Genomic DNA, 23,972 nt, shown 5'->3' on the forward strand with positions numbered 1-23,972 from the left:
TACATTTCTAGATAGACACTTTGCTGGAGAATATTTTGGCAATATTTATTAGGAGTAACTAAAATGTCCATACCCTTTGATTTGTAAGTAAATTCTTAATTCTAGGAATTTACAGTGTGGGTGGGAGTAATCAGAGATGAATACTAATCCAGCAAAAACTGACACCTAAAGCCATCTATTCCAGGGCAGGAACGCCTTCCAAGAAGTGCTCACCTGCTGCTTCAGCACCAGGTTCTTCACGCCTTCCATCACAAACTGTGACCCTGTGTTCATGACTCGTGATAAGAGTCTGGTAGGGCGAAAGACAAAAGACACACTGAGTTTCGGCCACTGTACAGTTTGCTCCTTCAACAGTGGTGGTCGATTACAGACCACGGGCTGCTCACTGTGCTGTACCTTACTTCTGTAAACAACACTGTGGGCATTCCGCTTCTACGGATATCGCTGCTGCAGTTTTACTTACTAAAATGGTGTTAAATAAAAATTAAAACTATATAAAACTTTATATAAATATAAACATTCATTGCTTATCCTTATTAATAGATTTTGGTAAATTGTAACTTGAGAATCTTCCACCTTTCTGATTGTTTTAGTGCAAAAACAATCAGAGGAAAAACAGTAATTCAGACTTTGCTTCTTCTGGCGTTCACTCACACACAACACTACACTGCCTGTCAACATTACAACAGGTCAAGTGTTGCTGGGCTCTATCACAGCAGCTGGATCCGATTCTGTCACGTGGACAGAAAACTGACCATGTAAAAATGGTAAGCACAACAAACAGCGGCTGCTGCCTCAACTGTGAACTGTGAACAAGAACAAACAATGCTCAGTTATTTGCCACACCAGTTAACAGTTCTGCTTCACAGTCTCATATGAGGATCAAAGGATACTTTGTAAGAATAATTCTACACTGTATAAGAAAGCTAGGAACAGTTTTCAATTTAGCCAAGATTTTCCTTTTTTTTTTAAATATTTATTTATTTATACAATATTCTGTCTGTGTGTATGCCTGAAGGCCAGAAGAGGGCACCAGACCTCATTACAGATGGTTGTGAGCCACCATGTGGTTGCTGGGAATTGAACTCGGGACCTTTGGAAGAGCAGGCAATGCTCTTAACCACTGAGCCATCTCTCCAGCCCCCTAGCCAAGATTTTCTTAAAGCACATTATTTCTTAAATAATATTTTATTAATATCCTTAAATACAAAAATATGTAAGGAACCTCAGGCTCTATGTATTTTATATGATTTTAAGACACGATGCTGGCAAATCTATTTTTTAAAATTATAGGAATTATTTTCCTTTCTCTTATTCTGCCCTTTCTCCCCTGTGTTACTAAGAGGAACAGGATGGAAATCCTCCATTAGCAGAAATAAGTGACCAGGATGGGATGCATGGCTCTGAAGGGACATCCTTTCTGCAGGTACCTCCGTGAGTGGGGCGGCAGGGTTCAGGACAACCTGTATAGTGACCTCCAGAGGGGAGGTCAGCTGAAACCATTAAAACTAGATAAATCATTTCCTCTGGGCTTCATACTTTATTCCAGATTCAAAAATAAATTAGAAATTTGAAATATGTGTGATACAGAAAAGAGTAGCCACAATTACCTTGTTCAGCAAATTGGAAAACCACATGAATACTACAGCAGTCCCTAAGACTGTGGTTCTCAACCTTCCTAATGCTGTAACCCTTTAATACAGTTCCTCATGTTATGGTTACCCCCAATCACAAAATTATTTTGTTGCTACTTCCTAACTGTAATTTTGATAGTTATGATTTGATATGCAGGATATATATGGGACCCTTCTGAAAGGGTCATCTGACCCCCAAAGGGGTTGTGACCCATGGGTTGAGAGCTGCCCTAGGGTGAGGAGTCATTCCCCAGCCCGCAGGACTACATTTGTCATGGTTAGGTCTTGAGCAACTAGCTTTAAAAATCTATGCTATGGCTATCAATAGCAATACAAAATAGTTTGAGCCTCGCAGTTTCTAAAACTGAAAGGTGTGACAGAAACATATGAAACCAATACCATGTGAAAAACATCCCCTTACATCTTAAAGAGAGAATGAAAACTACTCAAGTAAGTCTGAAGGAAATTTTCTGGAAGGTGGCAGATACTGTGATTTTAAGACATGAATGTTTGGAGTACGAAGGACCAACATCATCAGCATACTTACCCCATTGGTTTAGTGGTAGTGCTACCATAGCTGGCGGGAGTTGAGGCCATCTTGGCAAAAGCCCTATGAAACAAGGAGGTTTATACTTACAAGTGGACAGAGTTATCATTCGGCATCTTGGCATTAAAAGATTTACTGGCTAACTTCTAAGATGTGCAGATTTTTTTAAAAATTATTATTTTTTAACTAGTTATATTACAGCCATCATTCAAACAGTGAGATTCCCTAAAACATGCCAGTGCAGGGCTGGGTGCAGCTCAGCAGCAGAACACCACAGCAGGTACCAGGCCCAGGGTCCCAGCAGCAGCACTGCAGGAGCAAGCAGGAGCCAGAAGCGAAGCCTCTTCCTATGTGAGCATTACCAAGAGACCCAGGCAGCTAAGCTCAGCTCACTGCTGGGCAGCACACACCCCTGCTCCCTGCAGCCCCCTGCTCAGGCTGTCCTTTGGGGAGTTCAGGAGAAGAAATGCCACATTTCCTCTAGGGACTCAGCTCACAGCCCACCCCATCAGTCACTACAGAGATGTGCTCCCTCCAGTTACATTACAAACCACGTGTTTTACATGTAACTGCACATGGTTATACATTTTCAAGTTTTTCTAAAAAGTTTAGAATCTCTCTTAAGTATGATTGGGGAAACTAAAAACTGGAGGAAAAGAGAGCACTTAGGTGTACTTTAAAAATACATCTTCCTCCTGGGCAGTGGTGGCGCACGCCTTTAATCCCAGCACTTGGGAGGCAGAGGCAGGCGGATCTCTGTGAGTTCGAGACCAGCCTGGTCTACAAGAGCTAGTTCCAGGACAGGCTCCAAAACCACAGAGAAACCCTGTCTCGAAAAACCAAAAAAAAAAAAAAAACAAAAAAAAAAAAACAAAAACAAAAACAAAAAAACTTCCTCCAAGGATGTTTTCACATTTCTCTACACAATTTGCAAATACCGGATGTTCCCCGAAGACTCTCGGCACTGCGAGGAAAGCAGCTGCAAGATGCTGATGAATGTTCTTCCCATTACAGATGTGCACAAAATGCAACACAGATGAGTAACACGAGAGGCAGCATCCTTTTGCAATCCTGGTCCATTATATTCTATTAGCACACTACACACTTTATATCAACATATCTTTTTCATGGCTCTTAGCTACTTCATATGCTCTGCACAAGGGGGTGGGCAGAGCCCAAAGGATGTTTTAAGAGTGAAAAAAAGAAGGAATCACAAACAATGTAGTAGCCAAAATGCTAAAAATGTTCGCCTTCTGTCCTAACAAAGTCTAGCAGTAACAAGACAGAAATCCAAAGTAAATGCAAAGCTTTCAGTTTTGTTCACGAATGGGGCCATAAACAAAGCTATAAATAGAAAAAGTCAGGGGGCTAAGCAAAGGCAGCCATTCGCTAAGGTCTTATCACTCAGTTTGACTGTCTGAATCATTGAGTATCATTAACATCATTCTTTCATTTGAGTATTAACTGTTCCTTTAACACATGTAAATTCAATGACAGTGCAGGTCCTCCTATCAAGCTCCCAATTAAGAAACAGCATCCTTTGGCATTCATGAGGTTTGGTTCCAGGATCCTCAAAATGGTTCCAATCATTACGTCTTCTATCATGATTGTCAGTTATCCAGTTGGATTCTATCTTATAAAAATGCTACAATTGTAGGAAGATTGGACAGTCCAGGTCTTGCTATGTAAATACTCCAAGTTGCTACTGACCTTGTGATGAATCACCCCCTTGGCCTCTCAGTGCTTCACAATCCACGTGAACCATGCCAGCCTAAAATACCGTCATTATTTACCCAGTTCACTGCTGGACACTTAGGTTGGTTTTCACCGCTAAAATTTTATAGTTCCAATAACTTCTTTGGATAAATCCTTAAAAGTGGTAGAGGGTCAAAACCTTTTACAGCATTCTGGAAAATCATCAAATTTATATTCCTACTAGCAGATTATAAATGCACCAATTAATTTTTCCGTTTCCTTGGCACAATGTTTTTTAAATTTGGTATTGTCCTGGTTGCTAGTTAGTAGTTTTGAGACATTGGATCAAAAAGATTTTAGTCTCTGACTTTCTTAACACATCAATCAGTAAGAAAAGTATAGAGCTTGTCCCAGGATAAAGGGTGTCCCTATTTTATGTGGCTGTAAGCTGTGCATATGGCGGGCCAGACAAGGAAATGCTATGCACTAGACATAAGAAGTCACCATGACACTGTCCAGCCTTATTACCAGCACTCCTACTTTCTTGGGAACAAAATTTGAATTATGACCTTAAGTAACAGGAAAGGAAAAGGAGCTACAACTTACTTCCACTGTTTGATATACTGTAAAGGGCTAAGGTTGCATCCTGCATCTGTTAAAGCCTTCTTATACTGCTCCAAATCAGCCTGCAACAAGAAAAGAACTCTGATAAACACTACACTTCCAAAGAAAACTGCGTTTGCTGTTACTTGAGTAATCAAGATTGTAATAAAAAGGCATGAGTTTAGATGCCAGGCACCCACACCAGGTGGAGCTGTACCAGAAATGACTACCCAAGTGAGTATCTGGAACACAAGTCACAGAAGAGAAGGTAGCCCTATAAGTGTTAAGTATGATATTCCATCATGCCGCAGGAGTTTATCACCTTTTTTCTCTACCGCTAAAATGGACTTTCTCTCTTCAGAACAAGCTCTAAAGAAGTGATTCAATTTGGCCAAAAATATTTCAAATCAAAAATATCGAGAGCGACACAGCCTGAGAGGGCCTGGCCTCAGGCTTCTCATTTTCACTGTAGGACCCAGAGTCATGGCTGAAGAACTGCTGTCCTCTCATTTTAAATTGTTTCTTCCTCCCCTAGTCTCTCTATCCCCTGATGAGCACATCCAGTTGAGTTTGTGAAGTTAATGGAGCCCAGCACCAGAGTGACTCCACTACAGAAAGGAAGTGAGGACTGCATGTGTTCTTGTGTCTGAGTGTGGGGCACAGAGACTGAAGTCAGTTGCTCCTTCAGTCACTCCTTGCCTTCTTTGAGACAGGGTCTCTCACTGAACTGCGAGGCATGGAGTCAGCTTGACTGGTGGCCAGCAGGCCCCAGGGATCTTCCTATTTTTCCATCCCCAGTGCGGGGATTGCTGGCTTCTTTTAAAACATGGATGCTAGGATCAGATTCAGGGCCTCACGCCTGCATGATAAGCAAGCATACTATGACCAAGCCATCTCCCAGGCCCGCCAAGGGAAAACTTTTAAGCTCACCATTCACCAGAGATCTTACTTTCTTTGCATTTTCAGGACAATTAAGCTGATATTGGTAATCATGATGTAAGCCTCTTAATGATCACCAGAGTTTATGAAAGTCTTTACTAAAAATCAGGTAGTCTGATTAAATCTATATTAGGTTTGGAAAAAATATCCTTAAAATATTAGAAATAGGACATCAGAGTCTAAAAAACAGATAAACCTTCACTGATGAGCAAGCTGTTTCTAGAACAGTCTGCAGCAAAGCAAAAGGGCCCTACGTAAACACTGATTTAACATGCTAGTAATATTTTGAAGCTTTGTAACTTATTAACAACAAACTGGTACTAAGAATTCTCTCACTGGTATCTTGGAGGTTCTTATGCTTGCAGTTCATTGTGCAAAGCTACAGTTGGTTAACATAAGGAGGAATCCATGGTCTCCAATACACTTTCCTTTACAGAACTACATCTAGACAGGGTGTGCTATGTTAACAGTCACTAGTTTAAATCAATCTAAATAGTATAAAATTATAAGAAGCCAACCTTCAGAAAAGCCCAGCAAACTGGACTAATTAGTTTAAAACAGTTATTTTTCAGAAGAATTTTGAGCACTTAAAAGTGGTCAGGTACTTCCCAAGTGGTGACAAAAATATTGATATAAAATTCTGCAGTAAACAGAATCTGCCTTAATAATTTTTTTAAAAAAATAAATGATCCTTCATTTCTATTTTGAACTAGCTGGCAACTGCAGATGAGCACCCTTCCTCTCAGCAGTGCCAGTGGACGTACCTCAGAAGGTGCTTGCTGCGTGCTGATGTAATAGATAAGAAACAGCCGCATCTTGTCTTCCGGAGTTCCCGCTACATGAGAAGGGAAATGAAAAAAAAGACTTATAATTGTGATTATTGTGCATTATAATTAAAACTCAGAAGAACTTTAAAAGTCAAGGCATGTAGAAATTCAACAAAACAAAATGTGGTTCTTATTCAACTGAGATGAAGCAGGAAGTACTAAGACTCAAGCATGTGAGACTGAACAGGGGAAAGGTAGGTCAGCGGAGTCACCACAAAAACACCTCCTTGATCTCCCAACTGCCTAGAGGCTAAGATTATCCTCAGGCATAAACTACAAAAGCAAAGAAGGGATACAGACAGGGTAAGCGTGCAATTATAAACATCATCTTTTCAGATGTCAAGGAAGGTTTGCACGTTACCCCAGGATACCTGGGAAGTAGGGCTGTCTGAGTCAGAGGCATCGCTGCTCTAGGTGTGTGGTTCTGAGATCCGCTGGTTAAATGAAATCATCTAGCTGAGCCCAAAGTCTTATTTCCTAAATCTGTGCTCTCCGAGGAGATTTATTTTACTACAAGGTTCATGAAAACCACACTTTTATATTAGAATATGAAATGGAATATATTTACAAGATAATAGTAAAACTAGATTTAACTGTGACAGCCGATGAAGCATAGAGAGTCATGGGATTTAGAATCCAGACACTCTTCAATTTATCTTTAGTTTCTGGATGTGAGCGCTCAGCGGCAGGTTTAGTCAAGTTCTTAGGTTTATACCATTCTGGTATAATTTTATTACCGACAGCGCTAAATAAGATTACCTAATGAGGTATTTACTATGGTTCTTTATTGTAAAATTTCTACTTCTCCCTTTATAATTAACAAGTATCTGTAGGGATGTACTATGGTTTGAATGTGAAATGTCCCAAGCAAGCACATGTACTAGGGTACCAGTTGCCAGCTGACAGGCCTTTGAGAGCGACTGACCCAACAGACTCACAAAATGCGGCCCCACTGGGAAATGATGTGAAGCAGGAGGTGGTCTAACTGGAGGAAGCAGGTCACTGGGATATGGTGCCTAGAGACACACTGCTCTTTTAGCTTGGTGGCCATCGAGTGAGCTGTTCTGCTCTACCACCAGTGACTAGCCTCAGGTCACCTCAGGTCCAGAGCAATGGAACCAGACAACTGTGAACTAAGACCTCTGAAACCTTCCCTCCTCTTAAACTGTTTCAGGCATGTGTCACAGTGACAAAGTCTCATTAATAAACACAGTGCTCTAAAACTACGTAAACATCCTATAAAATTTCAATTATGTCACCTCTTTTTCTATATGGAATCACGGTTTCCTTTTTATCCTGTGAGCTATAACCTATGAGTTATTATTATCTTTATACTTTGATGATCAAATGGTCATGATCTGCAGCCTCTTCAGACTGATGTCTAGGTCCTTTTGACATGTTTCTTTTGTTGTTGTTATTTGTTTCCTGGCACAACAAATGTTCTACTCCTTTTTTTCTATCTCCCCTACTCTATCCAGCAAGTCAGCTCCTTCTGAGCTGGGTCCCAGTGGAAATGTTATTTGCTAGCCAGAATCTAATGGGGGGGGGTGCAGCTGCTCCCAGCCCCTCCCGACTGGCAAGTCCCAGGATTCCCCATCTCTTCCTCCAGCACTAGGAGGATAGGCTATGCTGAGCCCCAAGCTGCTCAGACCGTCAGCTGGGATGGCAAGCACTCCAGCCTGCAAGACGTCTCCTCAGTGCAGTTTGTGAAGCACGCCACACTGTTTGTAAAAGCGTATTTCCTGAACATTTAAAGTAGAACTCAGTTTTAGTTACTTTTTTCCCGTGATATTCTCTGGAACAAACCAAAATGAAGTAGAAAACAACCCCTGAAGATGTTGTTTTCAATTTCATTCATTCAAATCTTCCTGGAAAGAGTAGAAACTGATAGCTGTCTATATCACATTGAAGACTTAAGTACAAAGTATTTACAAATACTACCAAAGAAAAACTAAATTAGAAATAATTTTTTCCATTTTAAGAACTGCTATGTTGAAATTTTTCAGCAGAAAAATAGCTCATTTAATTACCTTGTAATTAGAACTGACTGATACAGTAATTCTACCTGAATTTTGTCTGGACTGAAATGCTAGATTCATCCCTAGCTCAAATTTATGACACATACCATCAGGGTCAGATATGACGTCTAGGAGGGATTTATCCAGAGTAGTCTTGCTCATTATTTTTTCTTCATATTCAAAATATACATCCAGTTTTCTTGCCTGTTTCAAAATAAACATTAGGTAAAAATATAGTAAGTAATAAAAATATAGTAAGAGTCTTCTGTTAACAAATTTCTATTTCTTATAATCAAATATATAAGCAAATGTTTATTTAAACATAGTTTAGTTTCTTATTTTTGGCTGTGAGTTTACTTTTGTAGCATGGAGATCCACACATTCAACCTAACTGGACAGAAAGGTAGCCTACTTATATTATTTCTAGTGTTCTTTCAACAAGCAAGATCCCTTATTGTCATGTTTTGTTTGTATTGTTTTTGAGCTGAGTTCTGAAGTGATTTGGAGACTCAGGATTAGTTGTTTTCAGTCGGATCATCCCAGGACACAACAGAACAGAGCCATCTGGAGAGGGGTAGATCAAGGAATGGAAGCAGTAAAGGCGGTGGAACACAAGGCCATAGTTTTAAAGTCCTGAAGCACTCACACAGTTAAATTAAAAATGGGGCTGGCAAGACGGCTCCTTGGCTAAAGGTGCTCACTATCAAGCCTGGTGACTCCCACACGAGTTCTCTAAGCTCCACACGTGGTCTGTGGCACATAATGCACACATAAACAGACAGTGCTGTGTAACAGGACAACACAGAGAAGTAATCCTCTCTTCGTTACTTCACTTTTCTCAGGACAGAGAGTAGGATAATTGAAGAAAATTCCCGTCAGAAAGGTTTTCTAAAAAGCATTACTTTATGACACATTATAAAAACTACCACTTAGCCAACATGGTAATTGCATGCCTTTGATTTCAGCACTAGAGAGGCAGAGACGGTAGAAGTCAGTGAGTTTGAAGCCAGCCCTGTCTACACAACCTGTTCCAGGCCAGCCAGGCTACATAGTGAAACACTGCCTTTGAATATATATATGTGTGTGTGTGTGTGTGTGTGTGTGTGTATGCTATATATATATTTTACTTACATTGTGTCTTTACTTACATTGTTTAGTGTAAGAACGCAGTATTTAGTGCTATTCACATTTATGGATTTCATGTGGCTGTTCTGTGAGGCAATTTTAATGGCCAAGATATGACATTAAAATACAATTTAATGAGAGCAGTCCCATGATTTATTAAGGTAGTATGGTCTAAGTTTATAGCCTTCCAATTATTCTTAAACTAAGAACAGGATTTTGGGTCCCTAAGGTAGAAAGATTGCCTATTCTTTAAATAATAAGAACAAATTTAAACAATGCGTAGCCACAAATCCAGCGCTACAGAAAGTAATAGAAGGAAAATCGCAACCCAAGGAATCCAACATTGCCAACACTGACTACAATAACTCAGGAATCTAGCGAACCTTCACCAGTACAACTCAAAGAAGGGACACACAAACTCTACTACCGAAAACAGTAAGAATAACCGGAGTAAACAACCACTGGTCACTAATATCACTTAATATTAATGGTCTCAATTCACCTATAAAAAGGCACAGGCTAAGGGATTGGATACGAAAACAGGATCCAACATTCTGCTGTTTGCAAGAAACACATCTCAACCACAAAGACAGGCATCTACTCAGAGTAAAAGGTTGGGAAAAGGTCTTTCAAGCAAATGGTCCTAACAAAAAAGCAGGTGTGGCCATACTAATTTCCAACAAAACTGACTTCAAACTAAAATCAATCAGAAGAGATCGAGATGGACACTTTATACTCATAACAGGAACAATTCATCAGGATGACATCTCAATCCTGAATATCTATGCCCCTAATATAAAAGCACCCACTTATGTAAAAGAAATATTTCTAAAACTCAAGGCAGACATAAAACCACACACACTAATAGTAGGAGACTTCAACACACCTCTCTCTCCAATGGACAGGTCAATCAGACAGAAACCTAATAGAGAATTAAGAGAATTATTGGAGGTAATGAAGCAAATGGACTTAACAGACATCTACAGAACACTCCACCCAAATAGGAAAGAATATACCTTCTTCTCTGCAGCTCATGGAACCTTCTCAAAAATTGACCATATACTCGGAAACAAAGGAAACCTCCACAGATACAAAAGAATATCAGTGTCCACCTGTGTCTTATCAGATCACCACGGATTAAAGTTAGATGGCAACAACTATGCTACCCCCAGAAAGCCGACAAACTCATGGAAACTGAACAGTCAACTACTGAACCACACCTGGGTCAAGGAAGAAATTAAGAAAGAAATTAAAGTCTTCCTTGAATTTAATGAAAATAAAGAGACAACATACTCAAACCTATGGGACACGATGAAAGCAGTGCTAAGAGGAAAGTTCATAGCACTAAGTGCCCACTTAAAGAAAACAGAGAAAGCATACATTGGGGACTTAATGGCACACCTGAAAGCTTTAGAAAAAAAAGAAGCAGAGGTGCCCAGAAGGAGTAGAAGACTGGAAATAATCAAACTGAGGGCAGAAATCAACAAAATAGAAACACAGAAAACAGTCCAAAGAATCAATGAAACAAAAAGTTGGTTCTTGGAGAAAATCAACAAGATCGACAAACCCCTATCCAAACTAACTAAACAACAGAGAGAGAACACGCAAATAAATAAAATCAGAAATGAAAGGGGGGACATAACCACAGACACAGAGGAAATCCAGAGAATCATTAGATCTTACTATAAAAGCCTGTATGCCACAAAACTGGAAAATGCAAAAGAAATGGACATTTTTTTAGATAAGTACCATATACCAAAGCTAAACCAAGACCAGGTGAATGATCTAAATAGACCTGTTAGTCGCGAAGAACTAGAAACTGTTATCAAAAATCTCCCTTCCAAAAAAAGCCCAGGACCAGATGGGTTCAACGCAGAATTCTACCAGAACTTCCAAGAAGAGCTAATACCTATACTCCTTAACGTATTTCACAATATAGAAACAGAAAAGTCATTGCCAAATTCCTTTTATGAAGCTACAGTTACCCTGATACCAAAACCACACAAAGACCCAACCAAGAAAGAGAATTACAGGCCTATCTCACTCATGAATATCGACGCAAAAATTCTCAATAAAATACTGGCAAACCGAATTCAAGAACACATCAGAAAAATTATCCATTATGATCAAGTAGGCTTCATCCCAGAGATGCAGGGCTGGTTCAACATACGCAAATCTATCAATGTAATCCACCATATAAATAGACTGAAAGAAAAAAACCATATGATCATTTCATTAGATGCGGAAAAAGCATTCGACAAAATTCAACACCCCTTTATGATAAAGGTCTTGGAGAGAATAGGGATACAAGGGTCATACCTAAATATAATAAAAGCTATCTACAGCAAACCGACAGCTAACATTAAATTAAATGGAGAAAAACTCAAAGCCATCCCACTAAAATCAGGAACAAGACAAGGATGTCCACTCTCTCCATACCTCTTCAATATAGTGCTTGAAGTTCTAGCAATAGCAATAAGACAACATAAGGGGATCAAGGGGATTCGTATTGGAAAGGAAGAAGTTAAGCTTTCGTTATTTGCAGATGACATGATAGTATACATAAGCGACCCCAAAAATTCTACCAAAGAACTCCTACAGCTGATAAACACCTTTAGTAGCGTGGCTGGATACAAGATCAACTCCAAAAAATCAGTTGCCTTCCTATACACTAAGGATAAGGAAACAGAGAGGGAAATCACAGAAGCATCACCTTTCACGATAGCCACAAAGAGCATAAAATATCTTGGGGTAACCCTGACCAAGGAAGTGAAAGATCTATTTGACAAGAACTTCAAGTCTTTGAAGAAAGAAATAGAAGAGGACACCAGAAAATGGAAGGATCTCCCTTGCTCTTGGATTGGGAGGATCAACATAGTAAAAATGGCAATTCTACCAAAAGCAATCTATAGATTCAATGCAATCCCCATCAAAATCCCATCAAAATTCTTCACAGATCTGGAGAAGACAATAATCAACTTTATATGGAAAAACAAAAAACCCAGGATAGCCAAAACAATCTTATACAATAAAGGAACGTCTGGAGGCATTACCATCCCTGACTTCAAACTCTATTACAGAGCTACAGTATTGAAAACAGCTTGGTATTGGCATAAAAACAGAGAAGTCGACCAATGGAATCGAATAGAAGACCCTGACTTTAACCCACAAACATATGAACACCTGATTTTCGATAAAGGAGCTAAAAGTATACAATGGAAAAAAGAGAGCATCTTCAACAAATTGTGCTGGCAAAACTGGATGTCAATCTGTAGAAGAATGAAAATAGACCCATATCTATCACCATGCACAAAACTCAAGTCCAAGTGGGTGAAAGACCTCAATATCAGTCCAAACACACTGAACCTGATTGAAGAGAAAGTGGGAAGTACTCTAGAACACGTGGGCACAGGAGACCACTTCCTACGTATAACCCCAGCAGCACAGACAGTAAGGGCCTCATTGAATAAATGGGACCTCCTGAGACTGAGAAGCTTCTGTAAAGCAAAGGACACTGTCGCTAAGACAGAAAGGCAACCCACTGACTGGGAGAAGATCTTCACCAACCCCACAACTGACAAAGGTCTGATCTCCAAAATATATAAAGAACTCAAGAAACTAGACCGTAAAAGGCTAATCAACCCAATTATAAAATGGGGCACTGAGTTGAACAGAGATCTCTCAACAGAAGAAGTTCAAATGGCCAAAAGACACCTAAGGTCATGCTCAACTTCCTTAGCGATCAGGGAAATGCAAATCAAGACAACTTTAAGATACCATCTTACACCTGTCAGAATGGCGAAAATCAAAAACACCAATGATAGCCTTTGCTGGAGAGGTTGTGGAGAAAGGGGTACACTCATCCATTGCTGGTGGGAATGCAAACTTGTGCAACCACTCTGGAAAGCAGTGTGGAGGTTTCTCAGGAAATTTGGGATCAACCTACCCATGGACCCAGCAATACCACTCTTGGGAATATACCCAAGAGAGGCCTTATCACACAACAAAAGTATATGCTCTACTATGTTTATAGCAGCATTGTTTGTAATAGCCAGAACCTGGAAACAACCTAGATGCCCTTCAATTGAAGAATGGATGAAGAAAGTATGGAATATATACATATTAGAGTACTACTCAGCAGTAAAAAACAAGGACTTCTTGAAGTTTGCAGGCAAATGGATGGAAATAGAAAACACCATCCTGAGTGAGGTAAGCCAGACCCAAAAAGAGGAACATGGGATGTTCTCACTCATATTTGGTTTCTAGCCATAAATAAAGGACATTGAACCTATAATTCGGGTTCTTAGAGAAGCTAAATAAGAAGGAGAACCCAAAGAAAATCATATAGGCATCCTCCTGAATATTAAACTTCATCAGGCGATGAAAGGAGACAGAGACAGAGACCCACATTGGAGCACCGGACTGAAATCTCAAGGTCCAAATCAGGAGCAGAAGGAGAGAGAGCACAAGCAAGGAACTCAGGACCGCGAGGGGTGCACCCATACACTGAGACAATGGGGATGTTCTATCAGGAACTCACCAAGGCCAGCTGGCCTGGGTCTGAAAAAGCCTGGGTCAAAACTGGTCTCGCTGAACATAGCGGACAAGGAGGACTACTGAGACCTCAAGAACAATGGCAACGGGTTTTTGATTCTACTGGACCTATTGGTTTCGTGGGAGCCTAGGCAGTTTCGTGGATGCTCACCTTACTAGACCTGGATGGAGGTGGGTGGTCCTTGGACTTCCCACAGGGCAGAGAACCCTGATTGCTTTTTGGGCTGACGAGGGAGGGGGACTTGATTGGGGGAGGGGGAGAGAAAGGGGAGGCAGCGGTGGGGAAGAGACAGAAATCTTTAATAAATAAATAAATTAATAAAAAAAACTAAAAAAAACCCTGCAACATAAAATTCAAAGCAACCAACTAAACAAACAAACATACAAACAAAAAACAAACCCCAAATTTTTGAAAAGATTACAGATAGTCTTTTCTAAAATAACAGGACGTAGTGATGAGAAGGTCCAGAGCAAGTTTAAGACACATGGTCCCCCCTGCCCCCATCTGAAGAAACTGCACAGAGCACTGTTTTCAACAGCCGCCTGTTGCTATTTTACTTATAAATATGTATATGTATCTACAAATGCACATACACACACACACGTTTAGATTACAGTTGCTGTATATATCCCCTTTGTTCATTTTCTGAGGCAGGACACAAGGAAACTGATCTCTTTAGAAGTCCTATAATCCATATTTCAGTGGAACATAAAAGGCACTCCAGCTGGATAAGGACTGGGGAAATATTCCCAATGAAGTTTACTAATCTTCTGAGGGTTTAAGTGACACTAGTAGTTCACTTTGATCTAAGAAAGAATTACTGTTGAATGCTCATTTATTTTACAGACTGTATTTTAAAGCTCTGAGTGATGGTTTTCTTTGTTAACACACATGGCTCTCCTACTTCCTGATGGCGGATCAACCAGTTTACTTGCATACAAGTCTTTTAAATATAAAAGCATGCTAGTTCTTTAGTGACAAATTAGCTTCTAGCCTAAAGAATCAACAGCCCTAGACAAAGCACTTTCCTACAAACATAGGGTCATTCAGGTAAAACTGCTTAGGCCAGGAGCAATGGCATAGTAAACTATCTTACACAGACACCCTCCACTGGCATAAATGTATCCAAATCATAGCGTGAAAGACAATCACAAGGGCTGTCACATGCAAAGGATATACTAAGGCTGAGGTCAGCCCGAGTCACACTGTGAAACCATGCCCAACACAATGCAGAATTAAAATCTGCACTGCCGATGGTTAGATCCATGGCTGTTTATTACCAGTTATAACAGTCAATGTAGAGCTAGTATTGTGATTCTGCAGCCCAACCACTAGTTAGTAAAGTGGTCTTCCTGGTTCTGAGGTTCCCTCATTTGCAGAACACGAACACAGCCCTGCTGCCTCCTGTAATTATACCTTACAATGTTAAGAGATGCTCAATGAGACATGAACAGATATCAGTGGATTGTGGAGGGAAAAAGTTACATTTACCTTTATGTGTTCTAAAACAGCAGTGGCAACATTTGTATGGAGATCAATAAGTCTTTTTTTTTCAAGGAGTTCTGGCAAAGAACTATAAGTTACAAAAAATCGAAAATTAACCACAAAATTTCTAAGAAAGTAACACAGACCTCAACAAAACCCCTGACTGGTGCTCATGAGGAAACTCAGAACACTGAACCAAAGTGACAAGATGTCCACTCAACTAGAGCCCCGGCTTGACCGCAGGCCATACGCATCACTCTGGTAACGCAGGTGAACACTAGCTTACAATAGCTGCTACTCATTATTTCTACAGCTGCACATTCTGCTCCCAACATTTCGGGGTTTAGAATAAAATGAGATTAATAGAAACATGCTTTTACCTCTAGTTCTAAAAGTACTGAAAACCTGTTCCAACTGAATTAATAGTGGTAGCAATAGCAAAAATAACAATGACTGATTCCACTCATTACTAATTCTGTTTTCCTAGTAAAATTACCTGAGTTGGAAATTGCTAACTATTCAAAGAGGCAGTTTCTCTACTGTAGCTGCGAGGAACAGAGATCAGCTTAAATGTGCTCAAAGCCTTCACGTCTTCAGACTCCGAGGCGCAGCTGCTGATGCCTACTGTTTCCTATTGTGGAAGTTATTCACAATTTTTATCTTCCAGAGTAAAGCCCACCATGGGGAAGACTGCAAAGGGGACATATGCGCTCACCTGACAGCTGACGTGAGCTTGGCAGTGTTATCAGAGAGCATGCTGATGGCTCCCTCGTCCTCTCCCTCTAGACCCTGTGAAGGGAGGAAAAAGCTCTTAGAACTGTACCATCACCAGGCCCAGGCAGAAAAGTCAACACACCACAAAGATAATGACAAAGATAAGTAATAATAAATTGGGCCACCTGCATGAACAGTATCCTTTCAGGGGTGTAAGCACACCCGTTTTGACAACAGAAAGGTTCTAGTGGCCACCAGTTTAGCAGGAGCGTGCAAAGGATCAGCTGGCACTGCCAAACAGGAAATGCCCAGACGCTGGCTGCCAAGACACAGGACTCAGGCTCACAGCTCAATTCTGTCCACAGTAGGGAAGAACAAACAACCCAGGTGTACACATCTCTAAAAATAATATTACTTGTATTATTTCAAATCACAACCCATGCCTTAAAATACAGTTTCTTCTTCATATTAATTTGTTTTTGAAAAAGAGTAATAAGGCTGGTTGTGGCAGCTTGGGCAGGACTGCCATGAGTCTGAGGCGAGTCTGTGCTACGGTGAGGCAGTCCCTCAAAAACATCACCCTTGAGTAGATGATGACTATCTTGTTATTCAGGTAATACATGGCCTTGAACTTTTCCGAGGGAAAAGGAAGTGAACACTTTTGCTACCCCCTGAAGCTGTCCTTCCTCCACCTTTGCTCCGGGATGCAAACGGGATCTTACCATAATGCTCTTCAGCCGTTTCACCTCATCCTCCTGGGCTCTGTATGACTCTAGCTCTTGCTGGACTGATTCTGCAACTTCTGGGAAGGGGCTGAAACGACACCGCACTAGATTAACTGTCAGACAGTAAAACATTCATGCTTTGCAAGTGTATTTTGAGATACATACAAGAGTATTACTTTAAAAGCACATAGTTTTGAATATATTTTATATATATCTTGGGTAGAAAACAGTGAACATAAATAAAGCTATGTAATTTTAAGTTTGTATCAAGATCAGAAGTCTAAACAAACTTAAATCTTACTTCCAGTCTTCTCATTAATGAAATCACATTTTCTCTTCAACTATATATTGTCTAAACAAAATATATCTTATTATTTAAGTACAGGACTGAAATCAAAGGAAGACAAGTATATTTAAGCATTAAATAAACACTGCTACTGAAATTAGCAACATCAGAGGACTACTCAAGTGTAATTTTGAAAACAGTACCCTTAGTTCAGCGCTCTTAGTGCTAACTCTCCACACTCTCCACACTCCCTAAAGGCCTCTCTGATGATATGCCACCATAGCGCAGAAAACAGACACCAATTCCAAAGGAAAGATATTACTTAAAAATTTTAATAGTATCTCAAACTACCGTAGTCAAAAAAAGAGACAGTAACAGCTTCCTGCTGAGAAGCCAAATCCTTGTTACAGTCACACGGCTTTCTTCACATTTTTTTTTAAGTTTTAAGTAAAAAGAAAAAAAAAAAAACCGTAAACATACAAAATCCTCCAGCATGTTAAAGTACAGCTATATTCTACTCTCTTTAAATACAACGGACGATGAGGCCACAAAGCACACAGATCAAGGACAGTGACACACTTGTGTCTTTACAGACACACATTTAAAATACTTGCAAAATCATTAATGAAAAACATTGTGTTATTTCTTAGAGAAATAATTTTCTTTGTTTAGAACTTCTCTGGACACAACGGCAACTAGGTTAATTTTTACAGCATTTACTGACCCATAAGGTACTTGAAAAGAATATAATAATGGGATGTCCACACTGGTCTACACCATGAGGCAAATCGCGGTAATCTTGTCACTCCTCGTTTCCTATGACTGAATCAATCTCTGGACTTCAGACACAGGCTCGGCCTCCCCATGTATATAGGATGGGGTTAGTATGAGGGACAACATGAACAAAAAGGAAAAATATGGCCCCAAAGTTTTCTATCATACAATCAAATGAAAGACAGGTCTGTGTGTCAGGCTCAAGGTCAGAAAGACCTGTGCAGTGTTCAGGGTGAGCGTCTGAAGAGACGTGGTCCTACCAACATCTAAGGAAGCCAGAGGAATCAAGAAAAATGTTTCTTTATGGTTGAGTATGTTTCCAGCATGTAGAACACATGATGTTGTCATCATCCATTCATCTACTGGTGGATGTGTAATCTCGTCTTTCCCTGCTACTGTGGTTGCTGTATGGATAACAGGGACGCAGAGGGTCTTTGTGGTAGGAACGGAATCATTTGGGTAGGAATCTGGAGTAGTACAGCTCGGCATATGGGAGTTCATTTGCTTCTTCAGTTTTGATTCATGATCAGAGTAAAATATGAGAGAATAATGATGACTTCTTTCATACATAGTATCTGTGAAAAAGTACTGGTATTCAAAATTCTCTACATCCCAAGTTAAAAAGAAAAAAAGAAAAGAAATGGAGCAATATTGACACTCATCAATGAGGATGATATAAAAAAAAAAATTGTGTTGACTGCGTCCTAGGTCAGGCAGCGCTTCAGTTCTGTTTAAAGAATAAACATTTTAATTACTAATCTTTCTCATTTACCTTCCTTTATGTTTCTGCCAAAATTTATCAACTGGAGTTAAATCATAAGACTTCTTGTTTTTCCTCTTTGGTCTAGCACCAGCTGGAGAATTTTCCATTCCTGAAGATTCTTCCAAATTTACTCTGTTTAAGTGGAAGTCCTAGGAAACAGTAAACGAGTTTAAAATAACTGTCTTCTGAGTTTAAGAGCCACAACTCTTCCTAGACAAGAAAATAACCAGTCATGCTGGCCTTCCCAGTATTTCCACACACAACACAGACTAAGGTTTCACAGATGCCCTTCCTGCCCTCGTCCATCCACAGATGCTCACTGTTCATGAGTTTAATGGAAGTAATCAAAATCTCAAACACAGAGAAAAGTCTATTAAGTTTCTCCAAGAAAAACATAGACTTCTTTATAGAGAACATTTCCTTTAAGAATAGAATTACATTGCAAGTGCATCCTTTGTATCTCCTTTGTCAGTTACAAACACATTTCATAACATTCCCTCATATTTGGTTATGTTTTTATAGCCATGATTATGTTTTTAAAAGGTTAAAACACGGGCTGGAGAGATGGCTCAGCAGTTAAGAGCATTGCCTGCTCTTCCAAAGGATCTGAGTTCAATTCCCGGGAACCACATGGTGGCTCACAACCATCTGTAAAGAGGTCTGGTGCCCTCTTCTGGCCTGCAGGCATACACACAGACAGAATATTGTATATATAATAAATAAATATAAAAAAAGGTTAAAACACAATAAAGGTTAAAGCTACAAGAATAATTGTGCCTCTTTTCACATAAATCCTAAGAGTGGGTTGGACTAGCAGTATCTACATTTCTCTGCTCTGGGCTAATTTTACTGATGTGAGGCTTAATAGCCCCCCCCCCCCCGCTTTATTTTCCAAAATTCATCCACACAACAGGTAAAAACTAAAGTAACTCTCTGCTACCCTCTCTTCCCCTTTCACACTATGCCTGTGGCTTCTTTCACATCTTAGAGTCCACCTTGTTCAATAGCAGAGATAAAACGTGGTTTGATATCAAATGTCCCCCACAAGCTCACATATTTGAATGCTTGGTCCCTGGCTAGTGGTTCTGCGTTGTCAGACTGTGCAATATTGGGGGGATAAGGTGAAGATGCTGAAGGCAGTGGGTCCGCCCGTGGCTACAGCTTCTGTTTCCTAGATGCTGACACGATGCAGCAAGCAGATGCCATGGCAGGAGCCGGTCCTGTCACCTTCACTGCCTCAATGGACCTGTACCCCCTCAAACCACAAGCCAAATAAATCCTCCCTTTATATGGGCTGGGGAGAGAGGTAAAACAAAGCATGGCTATTTGAAGGTAACAGAAAGAATGGTGAGCAGAAGGGAATTATCAGGTATTACTGTGATGCAGTTATCTTGGTTTTGAAGTAGCAATGATTTTTCTAGGTTTGAGCAAGTCGACTGAGCACAATTTAACCTCTTCCAGATAAAAAACAGCCATCGGTGCTGACTTGGGATCCTCAAGGGCACTTTCTCACTTTTACAAATTGATTCTTTACCACAGCTTATTGAAGCCTTACTGTCCTTCTGATACAAAGAAAGGGTGAAATAAAGATGCCTAAACTGCCAGGCGGAGAAACATGTCTATTTTCTCTTAAATAAATCACAGAATCAACGAAGCAGCCTTCTCTTACTGCTACATGAAGTCTATCAAAGAGAGGGACCACATACAATAGCTTCCTTGCATACGGAAGGTGTTATTCTCGGGACTGTAATGTACCAGTTATATATCCTTACCAGAACCCTTAGAAGTCATACAAACCCCAGCCACATAACTGTCTATCACAGAGCACAGATACTCGAAGTCAGATCCTTTACTATAAAGGCTAGAAAGAGTGACAATGAATGTCCAGGATGATAAAGAGGAATAAACTGTTGGCCGGGTGGTGGCAGTGCATGCCTTTAAATCCCAGCACTCAGGAAGCAGAGGCAGAAGGATCTCTGTAAATTCAACACCAGGCTGGGCTTCCAAGACAGTCAGGGCTGCTACACAGAGAAACCCTGCCTCAAAAAACAAAAGAATAAAGTTTTACATTTCAACCTTTAATCGATTTTTGAAAGACTACCCACATGACAAGTTCAAGAACAACTAGGGACTGGTTTAAATTCTTCTCAGTTTCCCACTCTAATATTTAATCTGCACTCTGCATAAGAGTCATCCACAGAGTAAAGTAGAAATAGCACACTCTGAACACCCCAACAGTGAATAAACATGAAGAGTTGCATGTGAGAAGCGCAGCTTTTGAAAGTCACCCCTGAAAACAGCAGGGGCCCGTCTTTAAACAGCTAAGCTTTGTTGCCTGAACTTCCAGTGAGCACTATGCCCACGGCAGCACACAGTGCACTCAAGCACAGGCGCCTGGTGAGGAAGAGGCTGCTCTAAGAACGCGAGAGCACACGCTTACTGGAGACGGAGAGAGCATCTCACACACAAGACCAGGGGACGAATGATGCCAAGAGTTCTGAGAAGTAACACAGCAGCAGAAAGAACATTTCCACTGCTTACATAACAGCAAGGCAAATAAAAAAGCTCATTTTCATCTCCAAAACTGGGAGGCTAAAACAATTTGTACTCTACTCAATCATACAAAAGAAACACTTGGACACCAACATCAAAAAAACCCAACACATTAGTTTGTAACACAACAGAAGTTAAGCTGTTTCCACTGACAGATCTGAAAGGCTAGACAATGGTGCCTCAAAATTACCAGATATAAATAAACCCCTCAAGGAAGTGCCAAAAACCACCGAGAAGCCTTCAGTGACCTTGTTCTCTCTCACAAACTAAGGAAATCTATCTCTACAGCCAAAGACAGCTCATGTGAACAAAATTGTAGATGACACCTATGTATTCAGAGCTAAGATTTATATCCACATGTAACAAAAGCAAAGGAACACAAATAATTTTTATTTTGGAAAGAATTTATGACTTTTTTTTGTTGTTGTTGTTGTTAGAGACAGCGTTTCTTTGTAGCTTTGTAGCTGTCCTGTAACTGAATTTACAACTTTTTAACTTTAAATGCCATTACCAAATAACTAGTTCACTGAATATCTGATGTACTTTGGAGTCAAAAGTAAAATGTCAACAACCAAAGGTTTCATACTAACAATAGCAGCTCCCACTGAGAGACCCCTAACTTGCCCCTACTAACCGATGACTGTGAAGTACAGCTTCCTGGTCATGGTGGAAGTGGACACAACACAGGCATGTGAGGCACCACCTAAGAGCTCCGTGTCTGCAAGGCTCTGGCTCCTACCCTGGCGCTGCCCACTAGGACGGAAGAAATGTGTCGCCCATGAGCCTAAGAACTCCATGTGCTCGAGTGGAGCTCCCCAGAGAGGGATGTCGTTTGGGGACCGGGCGCCACCCTTTGGAAAGGGAACGGTGATTCACGTGCAGAGTGGGTGAACGTCTCTCCTGCAAACCACAGCTATTCCTTCAGACAAGATTTACTAGTTACATAAAAGCTGAGTTTTGTCATTTTTCCAAAGGCAGTGAAAAGAGAAGAGACTATTTCCAAAAAATTAAACAGGTGAACACATGAGGTTTTCAATATCACGGCAACATTTACAAGAGCTTCCGCTGATTCTTGAAAGATTAAAGCATCATCCAAAGAACAAAATCTTCAAAGGTCTTCCCCCAAACTAAGTCCAGTGAGGGTAAACTTTAGACACCAAGTTCTAGCAGAAGGAAGGCTGTGCACATTTACACTGTTCTGTGCTGTGTGACTCAGGGACACAAATACCTCATGTCACTTCAGAACAAACGCATCAACGTTACAGAAGTTGAGTTTCCAGATAAATTTATATAAATATCTATCTACAACCACACTCTTCTCTTGAATAAGCAGAGAAAACAATATCAGAATAACGATATGAAGATTTTAAGCTATTTTGTAACTTAAAATTATTATTATTGTTATGTTATTTCTCAGATTTTAAATTGTCTTACAACTGAAATTCATGTAGTTTATTTTTATAAAAGCCATATAAGTTTTCCTTGGCTCAAATCAGCTTGTCAAATAAAACTCAAGCAAAACAACATACTCAAAAGAAAGAAAAAATGAGATCACACTGATGTTTTGAAAATGTACACAAAACCAATGGTTGCCTAATGTAATATTACAAGTTTCATATTACTGCAGTAAATCATTGCAAAACACATTCTTCACTCTCAGAATGAGAAACACTGTAAGATGTGATCTTTCTCACCACTGAAAATGTCTATAAGCAAATATACCCAGTAGAAGTAATAGACCCAGCACATGACATGATGCTCTTTAAATAGGAACCATGGCTTCTAGAGAAATGACTGCAGGTAGGCTTGAGACAGAAAACGGACATAATGGACAGAAAATGCTGACGGTGGAAACTGTCAGATAATAGGGTCATGTTGAAAAGATGCCCTGGCCAAATGATAGGACAAAGATGTGATAATGTGAATACCAAAATGAATGACTATAATTAGTCATCTCAAATATAAAAATCCATTATCTCATAAAATCTAACAACTCTGCTAACTGCTTCTGCAGATTGCTAAGGCATGAATTCATTTTCTAAACTGGCAAGTAAAGGAACAGACTCAACATTTCTTTTCAGCAGTTAGTAAGGAAATGTATTTAAGCCTACTAAGAGATATAGATGGCAACACTAGGCAAAGGCAGGGGGATCTCTGAGTCTGAGGCCAGCCTCGTCTACAAAGTGAGTTCCAGGACGGCCAAGGCTGAGACAGAGAAACCTTGTCTCGAAAAACCGAGAGAGACAGAGAGAAAGACAGACAGACAGAGAGAGAGAGAGAGAGAGAGAGAGAGAGAGAGAGAGAGAGAGAGAGAGAGAGAGAGAGAAGGGAGAAAGAGAGAAAAAAAGAGAGCGCTACAGAAGGAACGCTCACATTAGTGGTCTCCACTGGGGTGTGAATGGTGAGTAGGACGCGAGCACAATCTAGTTATCTTAGTTCAGAGCCCAAGGTCTCTCGCGTCAGCAGTGTCTCTAGGGAGCTTGCTCACTCTTGAGAGTTCCTCATAACTCTAGCATCCGAGAACTGGATGGACCCTATGCCACAGACACACTGCTGGCAATATGAAGATATGTGACAACTTCAATTAATAGGCATTTTATTCAGTCTTAAAACTTATGATAAAGAAGTATACCGTACAATACTATTGTCCATAGTGAAATAAAATACCTGAATGCAGTTAGTCAGAACTGAGATGTGATAAATTATTAAAATAATCTGAACTTAAAGAA

General features: G+C 40.1%; 1 protein-coding gene across 2 annotated transcripts in view; it reads right to left on the bottom strand.

The window, feature by feature from the left end:
* The window catches only part of Scfd1 (sec1 family domain containing 1), a 65,957-nt gene that overhangs the window by 16,435 nt on the left and 25,550 nt on the right, over positions 1–23,972 (bottom strand). For both annotated transcript variants that reach the window (XM_050138814.1, XM_050138815.1), the window contains exons 11-19: positions 18,700–18,839; positions 16,865–16,955; positions 16,144–16,217; positions 15,435–15,516; positions 8,371–8,467; positions 6,183–6,253; positions 4,483–4,562; positions 2,182–2,244; positions 214–289 (exon numbers count right to left, since the gene is read on the bottom strand). In XM_050138814.1, the coding sequence (XP_049994771.1) occupies positions 214–289; positions 2,182–2,244; positions 4,483–4,562; positions 6,183–6,253; positions 8,371–8,467; positions 15,435–15,516; positions 16,144–16,217; positions 16,865–16,955; positions 18,700–18,839 (774 nt within the window). The remainder of the gene's footprint in view (positions 1–213; positions 290–2,181; positions 2,245–4,482; positions 4,563–6,182; positions 6,254–8,370; positions 8,468–15,434; positions 15,517–16,143; positions 16,218–16,864; positions 16,956–18,699; positions 18,840–23,972) is intronic.

This window comes from Alexandromys fortis, unplaced genomic scaffold (assembly GCF_014885135.2).
Source record: "Alexandromys fortis isolate MF-2015 unplaced genomic scaffold, M_Fortis_MF-2015_v1.1 scaffold_35, whole genome shotgun sequence".
NCBI classification, from domain to species: Eukaryota; Metazoa; Chordata; class Mammalia; order Rodentia; family Cricetidae; genus Alexandromys; species Alexandromys fortis.